The 27,340-nt window shown below is 40.6% G+C and overlaps 1 protein-coding gene across 2 annotated transcripts in view; it reads left to right on the forward strand.

Annotated features, from left to right (window-relative positions):
* The window catches only part of PUM3 (pumilio RNA binding family member 3), a 48,095-nt gene extending 29,923 nt beyond the window's left edge, over positions 1–18,172 (forward strand). For both annotated transcript variants that reach the window (XM_021672060.2, XM_021672061.2), the window contains exons 14-18: positions 474–616; positions 1,273–1,495; positions 3,602–3,689; positions 6,099–6,189; positions 9,187–18,172. In XM_021672060.2, the coding sequence (XP_021527735.1) occupies positions 474–616; positions 1,273–1,495; positions 3,602–3,689; positions 6,099–6,189; positions 9,187–9,319 (678 nt within the window). In that variant the 3' untranslated portion in view covers positions 9,320–18,172. The remainder of the gene's footprint in view (positions 1–473; positions 617–1,272; positions 1,496–3,601; positions 3,690–6,098; positions 6,190–9,186) is intronic.
* Positions 18,173–27,340: the final 9,168 nt, after the last annotated feature.

A 27,340-nucleotide genomic window follows, 5' to 3' on the forward strand; every position in this document is an offset into this window, starting at 1 on the left:
TAATTTTATAGGCATTGTGCTTACTTCAGCAGCACATATACTATAATTTTTTGGTTTTTTGAGACAGAGTCTTGCTCTGTTGCCCAGGCTGGAGTGCAGTGGAGCAATATCGCCTCACTGCAGCCTCCGCCTCCTGGATTCAAGCGATTCTCCTGCCTCAGCTTCCTGAGTAGCTGGGATTATAGGTGCACACCACCACGCCCAGCTAATTATTTTGTATTTTTTCATAGAGACGAGGCTTCACCACATTGGTTAGGCTGGTCTCAAATTCCTGACCTCGTGGTCCGCCCGCCTCCACCTCCCCAAGTGTTAGGATTACAGGCGTGAGCCACTAAGCCAGCCACATATACTATAATTTTATAGGAAATTATCAGTTTGTTGCCTAGCATAGTAAATGACAAATATGGAAGGAAGGTCCTGTGGTAGTTTAAGAAAGCAGATATTGATTCTTCTTTTTGTTTATAATTTTATAGGAAATTATCAGTTCATTGCCTAGCATAGTAAATGACAAATATGGAAGGAAGGTCCTATTGTACTTACTAAGCCCTAGAGATCCTGCACATACAGTTCGAGAAATCATTGAAGTTCTGCAAAAAGGAGATGGAAATGCACACAGGTAAAAGCAACTAGAATGGCTCGACTTTATTCCTTTGCTCTAGTTGTCTGCTAATGCTGAGTAGCGCATGCTTCCAGAAATCCACTCATGTATCCATCCCCTCTCTCTCAAACTGCTCAAAAGGTGAATTCCATTTTTAAGCTTGTATTTTTGACAGATTCTGTTTTTATTTCGAAAAGGAAATAAAAGTGTCCTGCCAAAAGAACACCTCTGAGCACCTGGCACATAGTAGGCATTTAAGTGTGTGGTTTGGCTTCTGTTTTGATTTATTTTCAAAGCTACCGATACCCCATATTTGAGTATGATCATCCTTAGAGTGTGATGTCCATACAGCAGTGTAAATGTTTTGTTTTGTGGTTATGCTATTTGGGTTTTTGAATTTTTTTCTTTTTTCTTTTTTGTTATTGCACGAGCCAGACTCCCTTTATTGAGCACTTGTTCTGTGCCAGAAACTATTGAGATCCTGGAGACCCAAACACGAAAAACAGAACACACCCTCAAATCACACATTGTCTATGTGCTTAACAGAAAGAGGCAATAATAATAGAGTGTGACACAGTCTCTGATAAACTTTTAGAGGTTTTTGTGATAATAAGATCACCACATTTTGTTTGCCGTTTGTCTTACCTTAATACCTCATTCAATATATTTAACAGTAAGAAAGATACAGAGGTCCGCAGACGGGAGCTCCTAGAATCCATTTCTCCAGCTTTGTTAAACTACCTGCAAGAACACGCCCAAGAGGTGGTGCTAGATAAGTCTGCGTGTGTGTTGGTGTCTGACATTCTGGGATCTGCCACTGGAGATGTTCAGCCTGCCATGAATGCCATCGCCAGCTTGGCAGCAACAGAACTGCATCCTGGTGGCAAGGACGGAGAGGTATGTACTGTTAAAGGATAGGCAGGAAAGCTGCAAAGGCCACAAAAACTTCAGTCACTATAAAGAGAATTGTACCGTGATTGTCTCAACTCACCTTACACCAACAGTACATTTAGAGATTGTGAATTCACAGCACAACCCCGTTATAGCCCTTGTCTGTCTCGGGAGCTTGCTTCACATTTCCTACAGAGTAAAAACAAAATCCTTTTACGGTGGCTCTCCCTTGTCCTTGGTTGATCCCAGATTGCCTTTTCAGCATATTTTCTAACTCCTAGCTTTAAATTCGAATTTGCCGTGGACACTTCTTCCCTCAGCAAGTGGAGACCCCAAGGCCTAGTAGTTCTGTGAAAATTCCAGGCTAAGGGAACAGGCTGTGCAGAAGCGCTAAGGAGGGAAGGAACCGGGCATGTTTGAGAGCAGAAGGCTCGGGGGTTGGAAGTGAGTTAGCAAAGGGAAGAGGAAAACAGAGACCAGGTCACATGGGGCCTTTGTCCTAGGCTGGGTTGTAAGCTCCTGACAAACAGACAGTTATGGGGAATCTACTATTTCCCCATATAGTAGGGGCAGTGGCCTCTGCTTTCATTTAATTCTCCCAACAGCCTTTCATTATAATCCCCAGTGTTACAGTTTGAAGATCTGCATAATTTATTCAAGTTCCATGCATTTCATTCATTTATCAGAAATGTAGTAAACCTATACTGAATGCCTACAAAGGTGTTCAGAAGATGAAATGACAGGGTCTCTGCCCTTAAAGTGTCTGGGATCCATTGGAGAGACCCATGCAGACAAGATGTACAGCAAGGTATTGTTGCATTGAGTACATTCAGCATGCGATGGGAACTGAATAGTAACATCCAAATTTTAGTCCAAATCTAAGGACTTCTGATTAGTACTATGAATGCTTTGCTGCAAATACAGTGTCTCATGGTAGCAGTTAGGTGCTTAATTACCATGGTAAGAAAAACAGTGGTACACAGTGCCAGGTGTGGTGCAGCAGCTCAGTGCCATCTCATCTCCCTGGCTCACCCACTTCTCCACATCGGTGTCTCAAGCAGGAATAAAAGAGCCAGAAGGCTTTTTCTCCTGGCACTGGTAAGAAAATACCCAAACAGGCTTCCCTGATGTTTTACTGGGCAGAAATGAGTCCCATAACTACTTCTGGACCAATCTGGCAGAAGCGATTAGATTACCAGAACTCGTTCAAACCAGTCAGGATGTATCCTGATCACGGAGGAACCTTTGAGAATGCAGGAGGAGGAGGTGGGGTGTCAGTCAGTAAGAAAGCTGGAGAGGGAGATGCCTGTTACCAAGAACCTCTCACAGCAGCAGTTATATTATATTCATCTTTAATTTTCTCTAACCATCTGGGTCAAAGCCTGGCACTTGGGAATGTTTTACAGACATGTATTTGGTTATGGATGAAATCAGTGCCAAGTGTTGAGTGCCCAAGGTGCTTTTGATACCTAAGACTGGGGAAGAGAAGTGGGCCAGGGATCTTAGAGAAGCCCTGGCTCCTTACCGTATTGACAAATGGGAAAGCTGCATGCATCTTCAAAGTTTCTCTGTAAGGAGACTGAGCCAGTTGCCTCCCATACTTGCTAAGGAGAGGCCCAAATAACTGAGGGAACAATTGGTATGGCTCTTGAAAAGGAGTAAGGTTGAGCTGAAGAGATGCTTTCTTGATTCACTCATCAGATAATTCCCTTAGGTAGTCACGTGTACTTAAACAGCATGCAGCATTGGGTTTTGATGTTTGTGCCATAGTGTTCTGTCCTGTAGGTTTACTCGTGTCTGAGAATGGCATATTGCAGTCTAAGACATGACTAGCATTAAGATGAGCATTGTGCTGCTACTGTTCAGAGCAGATTTCATGAAGCCGAGACTGAAGTGCTGTGCAGTGGTCATGCTATCTGACGTAACCATCTTTCAGTCTGGGGATTAGAATAGATCTCTGGTTCCCCCAAGTATGGTGGTTATTTAAAGACCCCTTAAGCCTGTGGAACTTTAAAAGTGGCTCTATGTGGTGACATAAATTTTACGTGTCCATTCAAATGTATTTGCATGAATGAAAACAGCTTTTAAAATGAACTGTTCTTGACCCCTCAGCTTCACATTGCAGAACACCCTGCAGGACATCTAGTTCTGAAGTGGTTAATAGAGCAAGATAAAAAGATGAAAGAAAATGGGAGAGAAGGTAGGCTGTGCAATTTGACCTTTTCTTGTATCTTATAAGGAATTCCAGTAATTCCTGGCATCCCTGAACTTTATACCGGCCACTTAAGCACAAATGAAGTTTGTCAAGTGTTTAGAAATGATGTCTGTGGATAAGAAATGATTCAGTGATTGCTGGTAATGCTTTTTTCCCTAGAAATTTGTGTCCGAGAACTCTTTAATTTTCTTTCTTTTTTCCACCCTCCCTCACTCTTTCTGGTTTCCTTCCTCTGCTGCTGCAGGCTTCTAAACTGGCTTGGTCAGTGCCCTAAAATGCTATTCTAATGAGGATGGTGAGAGGGGGCAGGGGGTCCCAATTGTTGAGTATCATTACCTCAGTAGAAAGGCACGATATTTATCTCTATGTTTGAGGAAAGAATAAGCAAAGAAGATTATCCTCGTCAGAGAATTTTGGACTAGTGCCTGTTTATTTGGCATTGAAATACATGTGACCAAAGAGTAAGCCAGTCTTTGGCACTTTCTGGTTTTTTGTAAGCCTTACAGCTGCTCTGTAGAAACTCAACTCTCTAGAGAAGGACAGCATTAGCATTTGCGTGCCATTCCTCTCTCCATCCTATCTCCAACCAGACCTTCACTTAGGAAATCCAAATTCCATCCAGTATTTAAACCACTAGAGAGATTTTTTTTCCCCTACTGAGTTAAAACAGTTTGGGCTTTCCATTACAGTGTCTGAAAAAAGTGACAGATCATGAATTCATGTCTTAGGGCAAGTGGCAGCTCTAATGGCTTGTGAAGCAATCAGTATAGCAATAGAGCTGTCACTTCTCACTTTACCTTTAAAAATAGGGACCCGGGGCCATTTTTCACTGTAAATTTTTTTTTTGTAAAAGAGAAGCTTTGTGATAAATATTAAAGAAAAAGTAATGTATGGAATCATCTTGTTCATTATTTAAAAAGTTGACGTGCAGTTGAATTTATGCCAGAAAAGTTGTCTGGCTTAATATCCAGTGGTTTTTCTCCCTCTTGATTAAAATGTGCTGAGAGCCCTAAAATCAGCCCGTTTGGGTCTGATGTGTTTGTCCTGGCATTTTCATATAGCACCAAATGAGTTTGTCTTGCTGCATGTCTAGCTATTTTGATTTTCTGTTGTTGTATAGCAGCCACCTTAAAACTTAGTACTTTTCAAAACAATGACTTGATCAGGATCTGGTGCAGCTTGCCTCTTCTAAGGGTCAGAGTCATCTAGGGCTGCTTGGTTTATGGTTGGAGTGTCCACTTTTCAAATAACTCACTCACATGGCTGGCAAGTGAGTACTGGCTGTTGGCTGGGAACCAACAGCGTGTTTCCCTTTCTAGGCTGCTTGGGCTCCTTCATGAGATGGTGGTTGCTTTTTTAAGAGTGAGCATCCCAAGAGAACAAAGTAAATGCCTGGCACTTTCATGATTTATCCTTAGCGTCATTTAATGCCACTTTCACCATGCTGTCTTGGCCGAGTCAATCACAGAGGCCCACTGTGACTCGAAAGAAGACATGGAGTCCCCCTGTAGATGGAGTGGCTGCATTCTAGAAGAACACACAGGACAGGAGATATTCTTGTGGTCAGCTTTGGAAAACAATTTACCTCACTAGCTGAATTCTGTCCCTCTTTAGCAGATACCCTGAAAGGCTGAATAGCTATAGGCCTCTTGGTTTTTAAAGAGTCCTCACATTCAGGTGTCTTTGAATGAATTATATAGTACATGCTACCTGACTATGACATTTGTCTTCAAGATAGGTTGTCCCTACCTCCATCTGCACTATATCTTAGCTGTCAGAATTTCTCCTTTGTCCAAGCACTAATTGCACAGTGAATAAGCTAATACTAAGACCTTGAGAATCAGACATACTAGAATAACAGAAGACAAATGGTAGTTTTGATTTGTGAATATGTAAGCATTGTAAAGAGAATTGCCAAGTGTAAGCTAGCACAGTCATTTATTCACTGTTGAACACGTGAACACTGTTGTGTTCATGGCACCTTCTGGGTGAGCATTTCTCTACAAGGAAGAGCTTGATTTCAACCACGCATGAGGTGCTACTGTGAAACATTTATTTCCTAAATAGCTTTCAGGTCAAAGTTAAATCATTAAATAGTACAAAGAATGCAGACATAACCAAATAAGTGTTTTATTAGAATTCCTTGTTTATCCTGAGTAATTACTGCTAAACATAGCTTAAGTTTTGGATGAGAGTTAAAAGAAATGGCTGTTTTGAAAATTCATTAGATAAACCTGCAGTGGAATTTTTGGTGTTAAAAGGGAGATTGGGTGAAAGCTACTTTTATTAGCTTTTTTTAAAAAAAATATTTGCAGGTTGAAGGGCAGCAGAGAAGGGGGTAGGGAGTATAAATCTTATTATATGATGTTCACTAAGTTTCAGTATATTTTACAGGTTGTTTTGCAAAAACACTTGTAGAGCATGTTGGTATGAAGAACCTAAAGTCTTGGGCTAGCATAAATCGAGGTGCCATTATTCTTTCCAGGTATGTATAATGTGTGCCCTTCTCTGAGCAGGGCCTGGTCATGCAGAAGACATACTTCCTTCACATTGATTTCTCAGTTCTAATATTTGTCCTCAGTAGTCTAATATTACTCCTAGTCACTCATGGTCTAGACAAGCATGCCAAATATTAGACAGCAAATGTCACTCTTTCAGTCCCTAGTTTTTTTTTTTAAAAGACAGGGTCTTGCTGTGTCACCCAGGCTGGAGTGCAATGGCATGATCTCAGCTTCCTGCAGCTTCAACCTCCTGGACTCAAGTAATCCTCCCACCTCAGCCTCCTTTGTAGCTGAGACTACAGGCACATGCCATCACACCCAGCTAAATTTTTTTTATTTTTTGTAGAGATGGAGTCTCCCTATGTTGCCCAGGCTGATCTCAGACTCTTAGGCTCAAGCAATTCTCCCATGTTGACCTCCCAAAGTGCAGGGATTACAGGCATGAGCCATTGCACCTGGCCCTTAGGATTTTTTAACTACCGTCTTTTTGACAAATTATAACATTCACAAGGTATCAGGGGGCTTCACCACATTTATGGTTTTGACCAAAACATAATTGTATTTTTTAATGACAATGTTTTTTAAATCATGCCCAATTCTACGTGTAATTTCCTTCATTATTGTGAAAAGATTCTAAAGGGATTGGAAGAGCATTTGCTGCTGAAGTCTGTATGCTAATTGTTGATTTCTGACTTAAAATGAGAAAAAAACAGTGATGAACTGTGGCCTGTTTTGTACTGTTCTCTGGACTTAGTTGAGTTTATAATCAATCCACCAGTCATTGAAATTTCCATACATGCTATGTGCAGATGAAAACCTTCTGTTAAGAGCATTCATTTGAAAAAAGATTTGTATGTTGCTTTGAAGCAATTACCGTTGATTTTTCCCTTGCTGTGTTACTAAGGTTTGAGGAAACAGATACCAACCCTAGTCTGAATTTCTCAAGATATTTCACTTGCAACATGCTATGCAAATCTATATTGTTTGTATATGTTATTTTAAACGTTTCTTCAACATATATGTGATATGATACACATATGCTCACAAATACACACAGGAGCATTCATATCTTCAGGTATGTCAGTGTCTCCAAATTATAAGTGTTACAGATCATTTTGTTCATTTCTGCTTAAAATTATTTAATTTTCCAGTTGATGTTAAACAGTCAGAATTCATTAACTGATACATGAACTTTTTTGTTATGAATTTTTTTTACCAGGTATTTGGAGTGTTAATACCTACTGACACATTCTTTCATTACACTCAATTAACTGGAAATTTCAGCAATGCCGTGAAATTAATTGATAAAGGTTGCTCATCAATCAGAACTCCCATTAGGTGGATTTCAAACACAGGAAGGACATCATAGGTTTATTATGCAGCACTACTTAGAACTGGAACAGGAGCACAGGAAATATTTGAAGTTTTAAATGGAAGTTGAGCTATATATAACAATAATTAATTCAAAAAATTGTTTTTGTAAATTTTGGGTGAAAAGAAAATCAACCTTGTATGTTGGCTGAAAAATAACTTGGAGAAGCAGAATTCTCTAACATTTGAGAGCATTGATTCTTGACAGACTGCCTGGGTCCCAGCTTAGTGTCTAGCCTTGGGAAAATTATTCAACTTTTCTAGGCCTTAATTTTCTTGGTTGTAAAGTGAGATTAATAATAACCCTATGGTTGTTATGAAAACTAGATTGGATAATGCATATAAAATGCCTAGCGTTATGTCTAATATGTGGCATGTACTCAGTAAGCAATAACTGACTATGATGTGTTATATAACTGTGTGTTTAGCCAAGATGTATGAAATAAAAACACCTAGTGAGTCACAAATTCATTACAAGGGAACTTCACTTTTTAGCTTTTTGAGCATCGTAGGTGGGAAGCTGAATTTGTTGCTTGTTTCCCACAAGCAGTAGAATGCTGCTTGGTGCTGATAATTTATCCTCCTCTTTATTGACATAATGGAAGTTATTGGTACCAGGGACTTTGGAAAATACCTAGTACCTCATTTCTAGAATGTGTTTCAGAGGTCCACTTTTACATATGGTCACAAAAGAGAAGAGAACAGAAAATTCAGGCCTTGTGCTCTGCAGTCAGAGCTGTAGGTCCTATTCACAGAGAAGTGGGCCTGCTGTTACCAACCTCTGGGACTCCCTTCACTTGTAATAGGGTACTCTGGCAGAGTTTCAGAAAGCAGAGGCCGGGGTTATTCTGTTGAATGGCTAACGTTTAGCGAGTGCTTACTAAGTGTCAGGCTCTGACCGGGTGCTTTAGATACAAGGTCATTTGTGCCTAAGAAAACAACTCTGTGAGGTGAAAGTGGACTCTGTTGTGAACCCTGTTCTACAGTTCAGGAAACTGAGTCTCAAGAGAGTTTAAAAGCATGCTCTTGGTTGTCCAGTTACTTAGTGGCAGAGGCAGGTTTCACACCCAAGCAGTGAAGCTCTTTGCCCCTTCACTAAACGTTAGTGCTGTAGAGTTCAGTGCGAAGGTCTGCTAATTCTGACTTCTCTGCGCCTCTGTTTACACATGTTCATTCACCCACATGGTGGGGATTTTTTGGCTCTCTGCTCCATACATGTAGCACCATGAAATAAATAAAATACAGCCCCTGTTGTTGAGCTTACAATCTTGAGATGGAGAAGGGAAGATAGAATACATGTAGAATCATTTTAAGACAGGATGTAAGTCCTAAGATAAAGTGAAGGTGGGACTAACTCTGTGTGGAATGGAGTTGGGGTCCTACAAATGTCTGTGGTTGGGTGACTCCGCCAGCAAGATTCTAAAACATTTTTTTCTGTGGTTTTATAATATAGACTACTGGTCCTCATCATTCATCCTTTGAGTGAAAAATAATGTGTATATAGTTAAAAGACTTGTGTCACAGTTAACGAACTTTTACTCTATGGGTACAGGTAGTATTGGAGATAATCTAGGAGTTCTTCTGAAATTTAATTTTTTCCTTCTCTTCAGTCTCCTCCAGAGTTGTGACCCAGAAGTTGCAAACAAAGTCAAAGCTGCGCTGAAAAGCTTGATTCCTACATTGGAAAAAACCAAAAGCACCAGCAAAGGAATAGAAACTCTACTTGAAAAACTGAACACATAGGTGGAAAGAGTTAAGAGCAAGATGGAATCATTTGTTGTTCTCCGTTCTGTTTCCCAATGCAGAAAAGAAGGGCTAGGGTCCACCGTACTGGTAATTGGGGTGCTCTGTATATGTGTTTCTTCTTTGTTTATGAATCTATTTATATAAATTGTTTTTAAAAATGGTCTTTTAAAAAATCTCAGCTGTCTCCTCCATTACATTGCGTAGTAAGCACATCACTATGTGAGGCAATAATGTGGAAGATTTAGCACTCGTATATGGTGGGACCAACCAAATATAAAAAGTGTAGTTCAACAAGTTGATTTCAGGGAAGAAGACCTCTTTAGTGAGCGTAGTCTGAGAAGGCTTTCTGGAGAAGGTGGGACTTGAGAAGACTTTCATGAGGAAGGCAGGATGTGGAAAAGAAGAGCAAGAAGGAGTCGTGGGCACAGTAAAGTGGAAGTTAATGGGTACTGGCGCGGGAGTGAGGGACCCACAGCTGCATTCCTAGCTGTTTTATGGATTAGGTTCCATTCTAGATTTTGTTTGAAAGCCACTCAGATAAGTTAAGCTCATAGGAGGAAATGAATTACGGGATGACTGTGGACTGCAGTGTTAAAATCAGGGTCACAGGGAAATTCTCCCTGTCTCTGATTTTGGGCCTTCCAAGTAAATAGCTCCTTGGGATTAGACTTTCTCCCTTGAGACTGTCCCTGAAATGTCAAATCCTATAGAGTTTAAATAAGAAGGAAGAAGATGGAAATTTATTATAGTGCAGAAGTTTAACTGCAGGTAGGATGTTTGTATTTTAAAACTGCAGTTGTCTGAGCAACAAAGGTTAGCAGGATTGTTGGCTCAGTCAAGCTCATGTAGTCGTTCCTATGAGTATCTGGCTGCTTTCTCTAAGTAGTCTAATGTAATGGGATACTCACTCAAATCTGTGTCACTGCAGTTACACCTGCTGGGGAATTGGCTGTGCCTTTGCTGCCCAGACTGTGGGGTCCCAGGACTACTCCAGCCTACCAACTACCAAGACCCCTCCTGCCACAGCGTATCGAATCCTTCCCAAAGAGCAAAAGCGCTGATGCCTGTAACTTTCAATGTGGATTCTCCTATCACCCAAATATAAGGGTGTAGGTGGACAGCTGGAGGAACTGGGATGGGATGAGGAGGTGAATGAGGAAAAGGCAACAGTAGAACTTGCATTTGTTTGACTAATACATTGTGATTTGTGTTCTCCATTTGACTGATACGTCGTGATTTGTGTTCTCTGTATAAAGGAGCCATTCAGAGAAAGGAGGAAAGAACCACTGCTCTTTATTTCATCCTTGAAACTAAAATACAATAATGTGTACATAATTTAGCGAGTACTTTTATAAAGCTTATAGCAGAAGCAGCAATCCTTCCTCTGCCCTATCCCTCTGCACCCCTGCCTTGCCCTCTCCAGACTACTTCTAATTACTCTTTGCTCTACTAAATGTCTAAATACAGTGTATGTAATTTTTTTAAATCTGTCAGTTGCAGGTATTTTCTTTTGACTTCCTATTACAGGAAATGCAGATTAAGAACTTTTAGCATGACTGTTCCCCGCTCCTCTTCCCTCCCCCTTCCCGATAGAATTGCATCATGTTTGATGAAATCAGTGTTCAGGGTTTACCTTATTATACCTACATAAATGTTGTTAAATATTGATTCAAGCAGTGAGCAGCCATTACATTTCTTCTACTGTTTTAATTTTTCTGGAATTAGTCATTGCCTCATTTATTTTCATTTGCTTAGTTTCTACATCTCTATTGATTTTTCCTAAACTTTTCATCAGAATTGCTTCAACAGCCATTTTCCTCTTTTTTTAGCCCACCAAGACTCCTATGTTATTCTGGTGTCTACTCCTTTCCAGGTGGCTTAAATATCCTCACTGTTATAATTTGGTATTTCTCGAGTGGGTTGTGAATGTGTACACCCAGCTGTACACCTGTTTCCCTTGTGTGTCCTATGCAGAAGAGCACTGGTATGAACCAGTCCTGAGGGCCTATTTCTTAAATCAGTGATGGATGTAGGAAGGAGGCTGGCCAGTGAGAATTGGAAGACAGATGGTATTCCTGGGAGAGGTTTCTTAGTCTCTTGGGTTGTAGAAAGTCCCCTTCCTTCCCATCAGCTTTGGTATGTGCAGGACTGATCCCAACCTGCAAGCTAGGCGCCTGACCGGAAATAGCAAATATGCCAAGGACGACTGAGCAAGGGTTTGTGAAAAGGGAACATTGATGATGTTGAGCTGCTTAACAAGTTAACTCCTGGAGCCGCGCTAGCCCTGGACTTCTGATTATGTGAGAGAATAAACCCCAATTTTCCATTTTAAGTCAGTTTTAAGTTGGATCTTTTGAAACTTGCAGCCAAAAGTATGCCAACCTGACTGTCTCTAAATACCAATTTCCACACTATTCAACATGTCAAGTCGGTGAGCATTTCCACTTTTCCTGGAGACACCCGTCCTGGCTTTCAGGATGTCCTGAAGAACTATAACTGCACTCCTCCACCATCGTCATCCTGAGCCTTCCTTTCATTTCTCTCCTATGAAAAGCCCCTGTCTCAGATCCCATGCATCTCTTTCTTGCTTAACACCCTTTTCTCAATGGGACACCACCTCTAATAGCTTCCTGAGAAAATGTATTCTAAGGACCTTGCAAATCTGAGTGTCTTTATTCTACTCTCACACCCAGATATCTAGTTTAGCTGGATATAGGATTCTAGTTTAAAACGAATTTTGCCTCTGAATTTGAAGGTGCCGGTCAATATTGTCTTTAGCCTGCAAAGTTGTAGTAGAAGTTTAATGTCCAGTGACATCCTTATTCTCTCAATCTTCATATGCGGACCTTTTAGGGGGAGGGAAGAGATCAATCTGCAAGTTTAAGTCTCCAGCTTTCTCGTATTTCAGGATTGTGTGCATTGGAATGTGTTATGTATGTTTTCCTTTTATTCTTTGTGCTAGGCACTTGGTGAACCATTTTAGTCAGAAGAGCCAAAGCCTGATGTCCTGGAAGATGTTTTTCTTTTTTTTTCTGATTTTTTTAAATGGACCCCCAACCCCCTGTTTTCTCTATTCTTTCTCTTTGGAGCTATTACTAAGAGTTGAAATGATTTGAGCCTCTAATCTACTTTCTTTTCCCTATTTTTAATATTTTTTGGTTTTTTGCTTTGCTTTCTGAGTGAGCTATTTTCTCTACCTTCTCTGCCAGCCTTTTGTGTTTTGGGTTTGTTTGTTCATTTGTTTGTTTGTTTTTGAGACAGGGTCTTGCTCTGTCGCCTGGGCGGGATTGTAACTGTGCAACTTAAGCTCACTGCAACCTCTGCCTCCTTGGCTCAAGTGATCCTACCACCTCAGCCTCCCAAGTGTCAGGAACTACAGGCGTGCACCACCATGCCTGGCTAATTTTTGCATTTTTTTTGTTAGACAGGGTTTCACCATGTTGCCAAGGCTAGTCCTATGAATGCATGAACTACCATGGCCGGCCACTCCCAGCCTTTCATTAAAGTGTCCTTTTCTTTCTTCTATGCATTATCTCTTATGTCTCCTAGGGATATTGTATTTTATGGTCGACTGGTTGATTGCTTTGTTTTACTTCGCTTGCTTTCTTTTCTGTCATCTGCCCTTTCTGTTTGCTTTGGTGTCTGTTTGAGACTTTCCTGGAGAGGTCTTTAGCTCTCCTATATATTTAAGACACTTAACACCTTAGAATGATGAGAAAGAGCGCATTCTTTTCTTTTTCTTGAATGTTGACTTTACCAGTGATTAGGTGTGGATCCTGCTGTTTCACTGGGGCCCTCCAGATGTCAGTATCTGTAGGCCTTTCCTGTGGTCCATTCAGTGCCTCTGAGAGAAATCCACCTGCAGCCAGCATTCAGTTGCTCAATAGTCAGTGTGCAGATTTTCATTTACCTACCTGCTTTCAGCACAGTGCCTCTCCCTCATGCGCTCTCATATCTGGGGCCCCTAGTCTTGAGGAAATGAGCCAACATAAGTCCACAAAACACATCCGCAGCATGTTGCCAGGGTTGGGAGTGGTAGTCAAGCAGTTTGGGCCAATCCCCCTGTCTTACATTCCAGGGCTCACCCCAGCCTTCTCCAGTACCTGGCACCTCTAGCTGCTGGGATTTTCTGGTCTATCATGGTGAGAACTGACTCGCTTCTCTCCATGTGTTAGGTATTCCGCTTTCGCAGTTCTTCTGCCTTCTTTACTGCTTCCTGTTCTTCCAGATACTTGTTGCCATCACCCACTGTGGCTTCTCTCCTGTCTACTTTGTTTCTGTGAGTTTATACAATTTTATTTTTCTAGTCTTACTCTTTCTGGAAGGAACAGAGATAAACTCAACAATACACCATTTTTAAGCAGAAATCCACAAATGGCTTTAAACAGACAAAACAGCCTACCTGGCTTCATGGTGGTCTTCTTTTCCATGAATGAACTTGGTGGATCTGAGAAAGTCTTTTATTTGAAAATACAGCTTGTTTTAGTTTTCAGTTTGCATGAAACTCTGCTTTTCCAGGAATCAGCTGTTGTTGGAAGGAGAACCCCATTTTCCACTAATGTCTGGTGTAATAAGCATTTACATAACAGAATAAAGGCTTCTTAGAGGAAATGGCTTCCTACTTTACCAAACTCAAAGGATTCACTCTTGAAAATATGAGATGGCATTTCTCTTTCTATTTCAGTGAAATTTTGAAAAAGTTACATCTTAATTTTAGCAGATTAGTCACTTTTAAGTATGGCAAATTTTTGGATGTATGTATTTAGAATAATGGTTAAGAGAACACAAGATCTCAAAGCAGCAGCTATTAGTATGGAGCCCATAATCAAACTATTTCTAAGCCAAAATTAATGACCTAAACAAACATAAAAATTTGAGACTTGAACTCTTGTCTTACCTTTTGATAGTGCTTAACTTAAGGAAACTAAGTTTATTATCATCTTCATCTTTTCTAAACTTAAAAACACCTCCACCAAAGTGCTCCAAGTCCCCTAACTTCCCCAAATGCTTTAGTAAATTTTTTAATAGCCTTAGCCAGGAGATACAGTATGCTCTTTGGATTGTGTGTCTTTTATGAATAGTAACTAAATGGCTGCTCTGCATTCCAGAGTGTGCAGACAGACACTGATTGCTGTGTATGTTTGTACCCACAACAGTGCCCTGGAAGATACCACAGATTACACCCTATAAAAGAACAGTGTTTGGAATATTTTTCATCAAAATGTTTTATCCAGTTTTTAAACATGGGCTCATGCCCATGGCTGAATGTAGGTGGACAGATATAGTTGCAAAAATGTGGGAATGAGAAATTTTGGTCTATGCGCTCTTGTTCTTAGGGAGTTAATTGTACCTTGGGAGGAGATGATTAGCTCTGAGTTGTGCTTGATATGTGATGACTACTTGAGTGAAAGGTGAGAGGAGTCTGTTAAGGTCATGGGAATCATCTGACTTTGAGCTCTTGATGACTATAATTAAATATAATGACTAATTTAGATATCTTAAAATGACTTCCAGATGCTTGACAACAGACTTTCCTTTTAGATAGAAATCCTCTTGCATTTAAAACTTAGGTTCTTATTTGATACACCTACCAGTAAGCACGTACTGATTTGATGTTATCACATTCAGCAGTAGGCAGTGATAGGAGAACTGTGAATCTTAAAGACCTGTAGCAGCAGGAATATGCATTTGAAGAAACAGACAAGACCTGGGTTCAGTTGTTCTTACCAGATCAACTGTTTGCCTCGACGACAGTGGCATGTGACTCTGGCCTCTGAACCACAGCACTCCCTTGGCCACCGTGATTAGTTGATGGATAAAGTGTACATGTCCCATGGTAAGTTGAAGAGCATTCTGAATTCACATCACTTTGCTTCATCACTTTGACTTTTGCAAAGCTGAAAAATCTTAAGTAGGCTGGGCTCAGCGGCTCACACCTGTAATCCCAGCACTTTGAGGGGCCAAGGTTGGGGGATCACTTAAGGTCAGGAGTTCAAAACCAGCCTGGCCAGCATGGTAAAACTCTGTCTCTACCAAATACACGAAAATTAGCTGAGTGTGGTGGCACATGCCCATAATCCCAGCTACTCGAGAGGCTGAGGCAGGAGAATCGCTTGACCTTGGGAGGTGGAGGTTGCAATGAGCCGAGATCGTGTCCCTGCACTCCAGCCTGCGTGACAGAACAAGACTCTGTCTCAAAAGAAAAAAAATATCATAAGTTGATCTATTATAAGTCGAGGACAGTCTGTACTCTTAATACTAAGTAGCACCATATCAGGATCTGGCATGAGACTGAAACCAGAGCACTTACAGTTCTCTGGCTAAAACATCTGCTGCCTACTGTTGAATGTAATAACATCAAGTCAGTTTCTGCAAGAAAAATTGTGAAAGATGCTCTCCCTTCCCCTGGGATCTCAAACTTAGACGATGGCCTGGGCTGCTGTGTGTTACTATGTTTCATCAATTCTAAAAATGTACATTTTTATTTTGCACTTAACAAATCTTCCAGGGTTTTGCTTATAGTCAGTTGCATATTAGCATGACCATTGTTTAATAAGCAGTTTATTTCCTGAGTGATAGGTAAAATAATAGTACGTCTTAGAGTCAAAGTGTCCGTCTTTTCCTCTCTCAAATGTTTCCCAGTCTCCGTAAGCCTGGTTTGCTTTTCTGTAGTAGCATTTCACCCCTCAAAACTTTTCTTTATTGCTGGAGCCTCCTATGGATGAGCAGGGTTGGCATGAGGTGTTTTCTGCTATAAGCTTGCATATAAATCACACCCTTTTGGAAAATGAAAATCAGGTGAAATTAAAGGCAATATAAAATAGTGGCTGGGAGCACAGGCCTGGAACCACATTTGAAGTCTGGCTCTGTAGCTGGATGATCTTTGTAAGTTACATACCCTCTCTGCTTCGTTTTCATCATTTTAAAAATGAAAATAATCACACTTCACTTCATCTTTGTGAGGATTAGTTTCTCCTTGAGATTTTCCCATCAAACATTTCAGCACCTTCTGCCTCTACACGCATAAGAACTCCCATAAATTCAGTACCGCTTTAAAATATGTTATTTACGATTTTAAACATCAGCAATGTACATTTGAAAAATAGTCAAAATGTGAGCCTTCAAGGTTTGCAGGCTCCTTGTAATCACTTCTACCTATAGATTAGGGAGGAAAAGGTGAAAGTACTTAGGCCAAAATGGGCTTCTTTTAAAATACAAATAACCCTGGTGAAATAGCACCTCTAGCTGTTGCCTGTTATTAACACCTTCCTATGAAGTCTGTAACCTTGCTGAGCTGTATGGCAGAAAGCTAGACAGGTTAGCAAGGGAGTTTGTTTCTTGGGGCAGGAGAAAGGGGTAAATTGAACTCACATACCTGGCCTGTCAGAGGTACAGCATAGAAGTGGGGCTTCAAGTTGTTTGGTGGTCTTGGCATCCAGATATGGAATTTGGGTCAGCGTCAGGGGACAAAGTGGACTAACTGCAGGTGATTGTTTTGTGGAGGAACTAGCCTTTGCCTTGTTTGGGGAACTTGGACATGATTTGGGTTCTGTCACTTTCTAGGCAGGTGATCATGGTCTTCGGTTTCCCCATCTATAAAATAAAATCACCTGCTTCATGCTCCCTCAATCTGTCAAGGGTTTTTTAAACCAGAAGTTTCTCTACATTGTGAGGGGTTGTTGAGAGCAGCACCACAGTGAAAAGCCGTTGGTGTTTGTTTTCAGAAGATCTGGCTTTGCAGATTACCCCTGGTTCTGACCAGGAATGTGGGCAAGTCACAATTTTTAGGAACCTCTGTTTTCTTATTTGTGAAAGTAGGGATCGTACCTGAACATCTCAGGAGGCTGGGGTCAGAATCAAGACCGTATGTGAAGATGCCTTGTAAAACTGTAAGTATTTATGATTCCCCAGATGCATCCAAGTATTTCTTGCCTTTTTTGGTTCCCAACAGGATTGTAGTTTACAGATTATAAAGATAAAAACCAAACAGACAAAAACAAAAAACCTTTACCACTATTAAGTAAAATTATCCAAAGCCTAGAAGTAAGGCAAAAAGATTTGTCCCATTTAAAGACATACTAGGGCATGGTCTACAAAACCACGGGGCTATTTGTCTTTCTAGCGGGGTGTGATTTTGTTTGACCTGCTATTCTATTCGGGCCCAGACTCTGGGAAGGAGGATGATGCTGAGGAGAATATCAGTAAGTTGCAAATGATTTCTGCCCAACAGTAGAGACAACTCCAGAAATTAGTTTTATTGCCTATTTATTACCTGGCGTTAATCTAACTGCAATCTTATTCCAATAGACTGCCTTTTCTTGAAATGGACATACAGAAAAATGTACATTTATAATTCAGTCCACTGTATCCTCTTTTGAACTAGTTTTACCTGCTTGTTTTCTCATGAGTTTTGACATATATTTATGTGAGAATCATGTTTTTAATATTCTAACATCACAAGGTAGCCTTTTGTTTCTGTATTGCACTTTAGAAGTACTTGTGATTTTGCCACCTTTTTGTACAACCGATACGGTTTTGCTTTGTCCTCACCCAAATCTCATCTGGAATTGTAATCCTCACGTATGGAATGGGAGACCTGTAATCCCCACAGGTTGAAGGAGGGAGGTGATTGGATTGTGGGGCAGTTTCCCCCATGCTGTTCTTGTGATAGTGACTGAGATCTCATGAGATCTGTGTTGTATAAAGGGCTTTTCCTCTTTTGCTTTTTCCTCTCTCTCCTGCTGCCATGTAAGACATGCCTACTTCCCCTTATGCCATAATTGTAAGTTTCTTGAAGCCTCCCCAGCCATGTAGAACTGTGAGTCTATTAAACCTCTTTTCTTTATAAATTATCTAGTCTCAGGTAGTGTCTTGATAGCAGTGTGAAAATGGACTAATACAAAACAGAACCTAAGAGATTTATTCACTGCTTTTAAAAGCCAGCTGATACCCATCTCCCAAGTAGAAGAACAAACTTTTCAGTTACCATTTATTGTCAACTGTGGTCATGATGTGACTATTCTGTGGGAAGTGATCCTGTTACATTTAGATTGCATTTTAGGTTTCTTTTGTTTTAAAGAAACATTTTAAATTTCTTTTGTTTTAGAAATTTACAATTTTAGTTACTGGATAACATTAAGCCTTCTTATCAGTTTGCAATTTTTAAGTTAAATTTTATAACTGAGGAAAGCATGGGACTGATGGAAGAATTTTTCTTTTCTAATTAGAAGACTCAAATGAAGTCATTTCTGCCCACTTAACTTACTTGAGAATTGTTTGAATCAAGAAAAGCTGTGAAAGAAAAAGCAGACAACATGATGAAAAAGTTTATTGTAAGAACTAGGTGAGCAGAAAGCAGTGATACTTCCATGAAAATGAGCATCGAGTTAAAATATCATTGGACAAATTCCTTAAGGCAAAATTTTGCCAGAACGAGAAGCATAGTCGGAAAAAGACATGAAATTCCAGCAAGTGAGGAGGATTAAATTTGCAGCCCATATTTAAATCAGTCAGCAACAAAAATCAAAGATGGAAAAGAAAATAGCCATGTGCCTATGAGTAAGATTTCATTGCATGTCTGTTTTCTTTTTCATACAATAAGTTAGCTTCTCTCTATACACAACTTACACATTTTATGTCCCCATGACCCAAGGAACTATTGCTTTTTCCCTTTCAGTGGTACAAATGCTACCCACTGGTTCCATTCCCTGCCTCTTGTCTTCTCCGGGGTGTGCCAGGGACTTGGCTAGTGATGCAGGGTGAAATAAGGGGAGAAAGAACAGCAGTTCAGGAGTAACCTCTAGTGACTTAAGCTGAGGGAGTACCCGCCCCTTGTCTACCAGGGCTACAGTGGAGGAGACATTTTCTCACTTTTCCCATAGAAATGGGTAATACCTTGTGGTTTGGTTCTATCTTGTACTACAAATACTACATTTGGGATAACGCAAGAGACAGCTCAATAAAAGGCTTTTGAAGGCTGGCCTAGAAATCAAAGGATTATTATGGTACAGTGAAAAGATCTGTGGATAGTTAACAGTTGTAGTCCCCACCCTGCTAGTAACCAGGTGATGACCTAGGGTGAGTTATTTAGTCTGCCTGGGTCTTTGTTCTCTCCCCCATAAGAAGAGGGGCTTAGAATAGATCAGGTGATTTTCAGATAGGTTCCTTGAGACCCCAGGATGCCTCAGGAGCTGCAACTGAAACCACCTTTGCAAAGATGACTGTGAGAGGAGTCTAGCGTGGCTGACCCCATCTTCTAGCCTCACAGACTGGCTGTCCTCACTCTTTCCTGAGCATAGCCCAAGCTAACTGTATTAGGGTTTTCTAGAGGGACAGAACTAATGGAATATATATACACACACGCATATATATATTCTATGTATATATATAGGAGTGTTTGTGTGTGTGTGTGTGTGTGTGTGTGTATATATATATATATATATATATATATATATATGAGTTTATTAAGTATCATTACATGATCACAAGACCCCACAATAGGCCCTCTGCAGGCTGAGAAGGAAGGAGAGCCAGTCCAAGGTCCAGAACTGAAGAACGTGGAGTCTAATGTTCGAGGGCAGGAAGCATCCAGCATTGGAGAAAGATACAGGCTGGGAGGCTCAGCAGGAGTCTCTTTTCACACTTTTCTGACTACCTATATTCTAGCTGTGCTGGCAGCTGATTAGATTGGGCTCACCCAGACTAAGGGTGGGTTTGCCTTTCTTTTTTTTTTTTTTTTTTCCTTTGAGATGGAGTCTCATTCTGTCAGACTGGAGTGCAGTGGTGTGATCTCGGCTCACTGCAACCTCTGCCTCCCGGGTTCAAGAAATTCTCCTGCCTCAGCCTCTCAAGCAGCTGGGACTACGGGCGTGCACTGCCACGCCTAGCTAATTTTTGTAATTTTAGTAGAGATGGGGGTTTCACCATATTGGCCAGGCTGATATTGAACTCCTGACCTAGTGATCCACCCTTGACTGAAATGTTAATCTTCCTTGACCACACCCTGACAGACACACCCAGGAGCAATACTTTGTATCCTTCAGTCCAGTCAAGTTGACAGTCATTATTAACCATCACATTAACCATGGGAAAAATTTAGTTTATAGTTTAGCTTTAAAGCAAGGATGATGATAGTCCCTCCCTAAAACTGGCCCCCTCCTTATTCAGGGACTGAAACTGTCTGTGTAAAACTAATGAAACACCGTAAGATTAGGATTATGGAAGGGGCTTGAATTCTGCTAAAATGGAGGCGTACTTTCTCTAATCCCTTACTGCTCTGCAGTTAAGTGGCCAGAGGTCACAAGGTTTATGACTTCCCCAAGTGCTCCAGTAGATAACATCACTTTTGGAGAACATAAGAGTGGTCATTTGAGATGTGTTTCAGACTTTTGCATCCTGGAAATTAAATGACCCCACCTGGACCCATGACTAAAGACTCAACCAGTCCTATGGCCCCTACCCAGAGGTGAACTTAGCACACAAGGACCGTTTCCCACATGATTTCATCCCCAATCAATCAACAGCACCCATTTGCTAGCCCCTTGCCCATCAAATTATTAAAACTCTAGCCTCCAAATTCTCAGGGAGACTGATTTGAATAATAACTCCAATTTTTCTGCTTGGCCAGCCTTGCATTAATTAAACTCTTTCTTTACTGCAATAATGCTATCTCAGTGAATTGAGTTTATCTGTGCAGCAGGCAAGACAAACTCATTGGGAGATTACACTATGGGTAAGAGCAGATGAGACTTCTGACCTACTACTACCTCGTCTCCAACCAGAGCAGCCACATTTATATCTGTTCACTGTTCAGATTCAGTGAGATTTCCTTTTGTATCAGAGTTCTGCCATTAAGAACAAACTAAAGTTAGAAGACCACTGATCAATGTCATCTCCAGTATTTTCTTCTAGAATTGATGATTGCTTCATTGCAGTGACCTGCACTGTGTCCATGCTACTGGCAAGCAGTGCTGGGAGAGGAAGCATTAGGCTGGAGGTAGATTTTTCCAAGAAGCCTTGAGGCTTAACTATCACTGCCTCTCACTTGCTGGGTACTCCAAAGCCCACTACCTAATTGTGTATTCACAACTTAATGTTGTTGTTGTTTTTTTTTCTTAATAGGGGATCCTAAATTATACAAGCCTCAGGTCCCATGAGCCCTGCATTCTCCCCAGCATTAGCCCCAATCTTTCTTAATGTGCTGACACTGCTGCAGACCTGTCCTAAGTGACCTGAAAATACAGTCTTAGAACAAATCAGCCATTTGGCCTGGGGTGGGAGTTGCTTTGCAAGCTCAACCTAATCAAATGATGGAAAAACCAATGTTATATTATTCCTGCTAATGAGGAACAGATATAAAGTATCAGTTATTACTCATTTTTCCTCTCCAAAATTTTTATCAGAATAGCATATTTTAGAGGCTAAGAATGCGTGTGTCCGCAGATAAACCACCTGGGTTGAAATTCTCCATTTCCTAGTTATGCGACATTAAGCACATTAACCAATCTCTAATAACCCCAGTTGTTGTTTTTTTTTTTATCTCTACAAAATGAGAAAAACAATTCCCCACAGAGTTATGAAGGTTAAATAAGATACTGTCATAAGGAATTAACACAATGCCTGGATATATCAGCACTCATAAGTTTTAGTTTCCTTTATTACTACTGTTGAGTAATTAAGGCAGAAACAACTAGATTACTATCTCAGCACCTAAGGAATAGAACCTTCATTTTTAGCTGGGTGGTCATGTGCCCAGCTAAAATAACATTTTCTAGTTTTCTTCACAGAAAAGGTTTTGTGCCAGTGAGATGTAAGAGGACAAGAAGTCCTCTCAGACAGGAAGTCATGTGAAAGAAGAGTGAGTACCCTTATCTAGGTTTTTCTCCATCCTCCTTTGAGCTTGGATGTGATGGCTGGAACTCCAGCAGCCATATCATATCATGTGGACAAGGTTTGCGCCTTAGGGGTGAAGGGATGGTGAGCAGGTGAGTCCAGGTCCCAAGTTTATGAAATTGCTATACTAGCCTTGCCCTGTCTACATCTCAAATTCCTTTATGGCAGTGGTTCTTAAATCCCCTGGAGGGCTTGTTAAAACAGATTTCTGTGCCACACCCCACAGTTTATATTTTGGTAGGTCTGATTTGAAGCCCAAGAGTTTACATTTCTAACAATTTCCCAGGTGGTATGGATCATGCTGGTTCAAGGACCATATTTTGAAAGCCAGTGTTTTCTGTGTTAGAGAAATAAACTTCTTTTTGTTGAAGCCACTGCTATTTTATGCTGTTTTGTTACTAAAGATGAATTTAATACATCATTTAAAATTTGTAACTCATTCTGGTGATAAAGAGCAGCAAAATGGTTAAAATGCCACCCAAAATGAAGCAGAAAGGGTGAACTGCAAACTGAATTGTTGGCCTCTGAACCATTCATTTATCAAAAGAGTACTGAGCACCTAGGATGTGCTAGGTATTTACAAAAATAACCAAGACATGGACCATGGTTTGACAGCAATTACTGCCTAGCTGATACATGGAATACTCAGTTGAGTCACACTCCTGATAACCAATGTCTGCAACGGAGTGATGAAGTAAACCAATGATTTTTCATCCCTCAATTAGTCTGGAAATGGGCATGGTCCTTAGGGACCATCAAATGCAGTAGTAATCGACCCCACCTTCACTTTGGAATCATCTGAGGAGCTGTAAAATACTTATGCCTGGGCCCTACCTCCAGGGATTCTTATTTAATTGGTTTAGGTGGGGAATCTGGATTAAAAATTCCCTCGGTACTTCTAATGTGCATCAAGATTTAAAATCACTGATCTAATCCAACCCAAACAGGTGAGGTGATTGCCCCAAGGTGACTGGCAGAGAGGGTCACATCCAGGTCTGCTGTTCAGTCAAGTGCTCTTTAGATGCCTGGCTGGCCCCCAAACCTGCCCGAGGCCGGGTGCACTGCCAGGTTAATTCTCTCAGTCTTAATTGTCAATGGCAGAGGATGTATGATGTTGTAAGCACACATCTGCTCTCAGCTCAGTACCAGAGAGCTCGCTGCACCTCATCAGTTTCCCTAACAAGATTTTCCTTGGTGACAGCGACACAGATCATTTTAATTAGCATTAGATAATGAATTTAAACGGCATTGCAGTAATTCTAAAATCTCCCTTAACTGCACTAAATAGCGTCATGCCACTAGATATTCTAGTGGGATTTATTGTTGAAGAATATTTGTGGTAAGAACACAGCTGACAAAGCTCCTTATGTGAGATTATTTTCTCTGGTTTTTCTTTGAAACCACAGCCAGGTTAGAACTAGACTGTCAGAACTACAGGGACCTAGATATCATCGGTGTCTTGGCTCCTTCTGTGTGTGCATCCTTATCCACTCGTCCCCAGGATGCAGCTGTGGCCCTCAGCTTAGACCCTGCTGGCAATACAGTGTTTGTTCTATATCTCCTGAGGGTGCCCCTCCACCAGAAAGTTCTTCTTTATAGTCAGCTGAGAAGATCACCTGTATTCTGTCCTTGTTCCCAATTCTGTTCTCTGGGAAGTCATTCTCTGCCCTTCTGTGCCAAGGGAACAGGGCAGCATCTCTGGGGTCATCAGAAGAGATTTGAATAGATGGGTTTGGGATGAATGCTACTGCTGTTAGGGACTGGGAAAATAATGCATTGTCCTTCTGGCCCCAAAAGACCTTGCAAGTAGATTTCCCCTCCCCCTACATTACTATAAGATTGGAGGGGGTATTTTTGACTCACATTTCTCTGAAGGAGAAGAAAAGAAAAATCTTGCCAACTCTTAAGCCATTAGGCTATGGGCATTCTCATATTGTTATTAGAATGTTGGTGTCTTCTAGGCCATGTTCTGATTTAGAAAAAGGGGCTCTGCCTTCTCTTTCTAATTGGCCTAGCCTTACTGTGGACAAGCTGTTGTTCCATCATTAGACCTTAGCTTCTTTATGCTAAGATTTCATGAGCTAAAGATTCCTACATTGCATTTTTTGAACACAAATTTCATAAAGCGAGATAGTGAAAGAGATAATTGCCTAATCAGTTATCTATGGGCAAGAATAAAAGTATTACTTTTATTTGGTTCTTCGCCTTAAGAAAATAGAATTTAAGAATAACAAGCCTCTTGGGAGGTACTATACAACCACCTTCTGTATTTCTTTAAGTTAGGACATGCTGTGACACCGACTGATGTACTGCCAAGCAACTTCAATGCTAATCACCCAGAGTTGGTGTCAGACTTCACAGGTTTAAGGGCATAGTCACCAACAAGACTACCTTTACTTCAAATGCCAACCCCACTTCAGGGGTTCTCAGCCCACCCACACTTCTGACCACTAGCTACAAATTCAGAGATTCCCACAACACCCTTAAGTTTGATAATTCACTAGAACAACTTATAAAACTCAGGAAAGCACTGTATATGCAATTATAATTTTATAAAAGATGTAAATCGGAACTAGCCAAATAAAGAGATGACAGGACAAGGTCTGGGAGGGTCCTGAATGCAAAGCTTCCATGCCCTATTTCTATAGAACCAGCATGCACACCCTCTGTCACATTGATGGGCTCAAAAACCGGGAAGTTTCCCCACTCAGCTCAACATCCAGAGTTTTTGTTGGGGTCTCACGATGTAGACATGATTGATTGAATCATTGACCATGGACTGCTCAATCTCTAGCCCCTCTACCCTTCCTGGAGGTCGGGCTGGCTCAAAGTCCCAAAGCTCTCCTCATGTAGTAGGTTTTTCTGGTGACCATCCCCCATCTTGAGTAATCCATCTCTTACCATAAACTCAGGTGTGATCCAAGAGGTTCATGAATAACAAAGGCACTGCTGTTAATTGGGAAACTCCAAGGATTTGGTCTCCCTCCCAGGAACCAGGGACAAAAGCTAGTCAAATTCTTTGTTATACAACAGGGTGATTCAACTAAACATTCTTGTGAGAGCAAAGAATGAGGAGGTGTCTACAGCAATGTACCTACTATTATACCCCATTAGTATGTGCCCCAAAGGGAACATGAAATAGGATACTTGAATCAGTGATTGCAACAGTTGATTTATTTGGTTCCAACGTATCTACAAAACCTCTTACAGGGGTTTGTGATGCCAGTGTTTAAAAAATTGCATTCTTTATTGTGCATTATTAAATATATGTTTGTACATATACATCACATGTCCCAAAACCATGATACATATATCATACTTTACAGGTAATTTTCAAGGCAATTTTGACATATGTGATTTTTGCCTTACTGACTTTAGAGCCTAACTTTGAAGTTAAATGCTATCCTACTATGCAGTATCCTCAGGAGACTCTTCAGTAGCCTTCCAGATGTTAAATCATCCAAACCCTGTTTGAATATTTTTAATGACAAGGAGTCCTCCCAGACTTAAGAGTCGACCCATCTTATTGTTGGGCAGCCTTCATTGTTAGAGGGTAGTTTCTTATCTGGAACCTAAATCTTCCACTTGATCTTGTTACTGTACCCTCTAGAGCTGTACCCAGTAGTAAGGGCTATAAATCTTTGAAGACACAGAGCCTGTATCCCCTAAGTCTTCTTTTCTCCAAAACAAACATTTCCTGGTATCTTCAACTATCTTTTTGTAAATCTTTCTACATATATATTTTTAGTTCTTCTAAAAATATATCTGTGCCTTCTCTTGAATGTTTAATGTCCCCTATAAAGTAAAATGTCAAGTACCGTATACAATACTACAATAGTAGTTAAACAGTTATAGCTGTATCTTTCATAATTTGATATTCTATGTTCATTAATTCAAGGGTCCTAAGAATACACTTTTTTGAGGTGAATTACAATTCCTCGCTCTTTTTCACAGATCAAGTAATGCACTTGGGCATGTGTTGGTGGGCACGTGTTGTCTTTGGGTGCCCAGCATCCATTCCCCTTTTTCCTGGTACCTGCTTCATGGTTTTTCCTTGGCCAGCACTTTTCTACCCTCTGTCTCTGTACCCAGAGATGGAAATAATAACCCGGACTAAACAATCAAGGTTCTATCCCCCTCACCAAAGTGACTGGATCTTTTGCTTAAGCTATTGGGGTTGCAATGTGGATATGACAAAAGCCTTGAATTACTACTGAAGGAAGCCAACATGGAGGAAAGCAGAAATGAGCAACATGGGGAAGACAAAGTCTTTGTGACATCCCTTGAGTCCAGCCTCCTTGCGCCTAAACCCAGCTTTAACCAGTACTTTTCAGTTTGACAAAAATAAAACTAGATCAAGTTAGAAAAATTGAAAAGTTTTTAAGGTACAGGCCATGATCTGGGGAACTTCAAACTGAAAGCATTAAAAAGCTCAGCCCACAGCAGTTATAGCACAGTTTATAAAGTGTGAATGAGGAAGAACATTATTCTCTATTGTGATTGGCTACTTGAAACTTATCTTTTCAGGCCACTGTGCTCTATAAGCTTATCTGTTGACAGCTAATAGGCTGGAAATTGTAAGGTCATGCTGACCTTGGAGAGCTTAAATTGTGTTTATGGTTCCAGCCAGTATTTCAGGGAAATCGGGACAGTTTTAATTTTCACTTACATGGCTATGAATGTCTGTTTAGGGGGATAATCAAACTGTGGCCTCTAAAAAGTATTTCCTTAACATTCTCCCTTCTTTGGTCACAATCTCAGTTAACTGGGAGTGTGACCAACTATTAAGCTTCACTCTCAGTCACCACACATTTTTTTCTTCTCCCACGATCATCTAAAGATTGCATATTAAAATTTTAATAGGTTATTTCCTTATGACTCGAGTTCATATGGTTTCTGTCCTTCAGTTCTCATGGAGATCATCCAGTGATTTAGTGGCTGCTGAGAAGCATATAAGCCTCTTGAAAAAATACAATGTACAGGGGATATTGTCAATATGACTAATAGGAGGGTAATACCAGGAGTTTCAGAAATACCCCAAAGCCAAGGTCCCCCAGAGCCAAGATTTAACCATTAATGGACAAACTGATTGGGCTTTCCCAATGAGTTAGAATATTTGGATCTTAT

The sequence above is a fragment of the Aotus nancymaae genome, unplaced genomic scaffold (assembly GCF_030222135.1).
Source record: "Aotus nancymaae isolate 86718 unplaced genomic scaffold, 86718_ANA_hifiasm-v0.15.2.pri h1tg000041l, whole genome shotgun sequence".
Lineage (NCBI taxonomy): Eukaryota > Metazoa > Chordata > Mammalia > Primates > Aotidae > Aotus > Aotus nancymaae.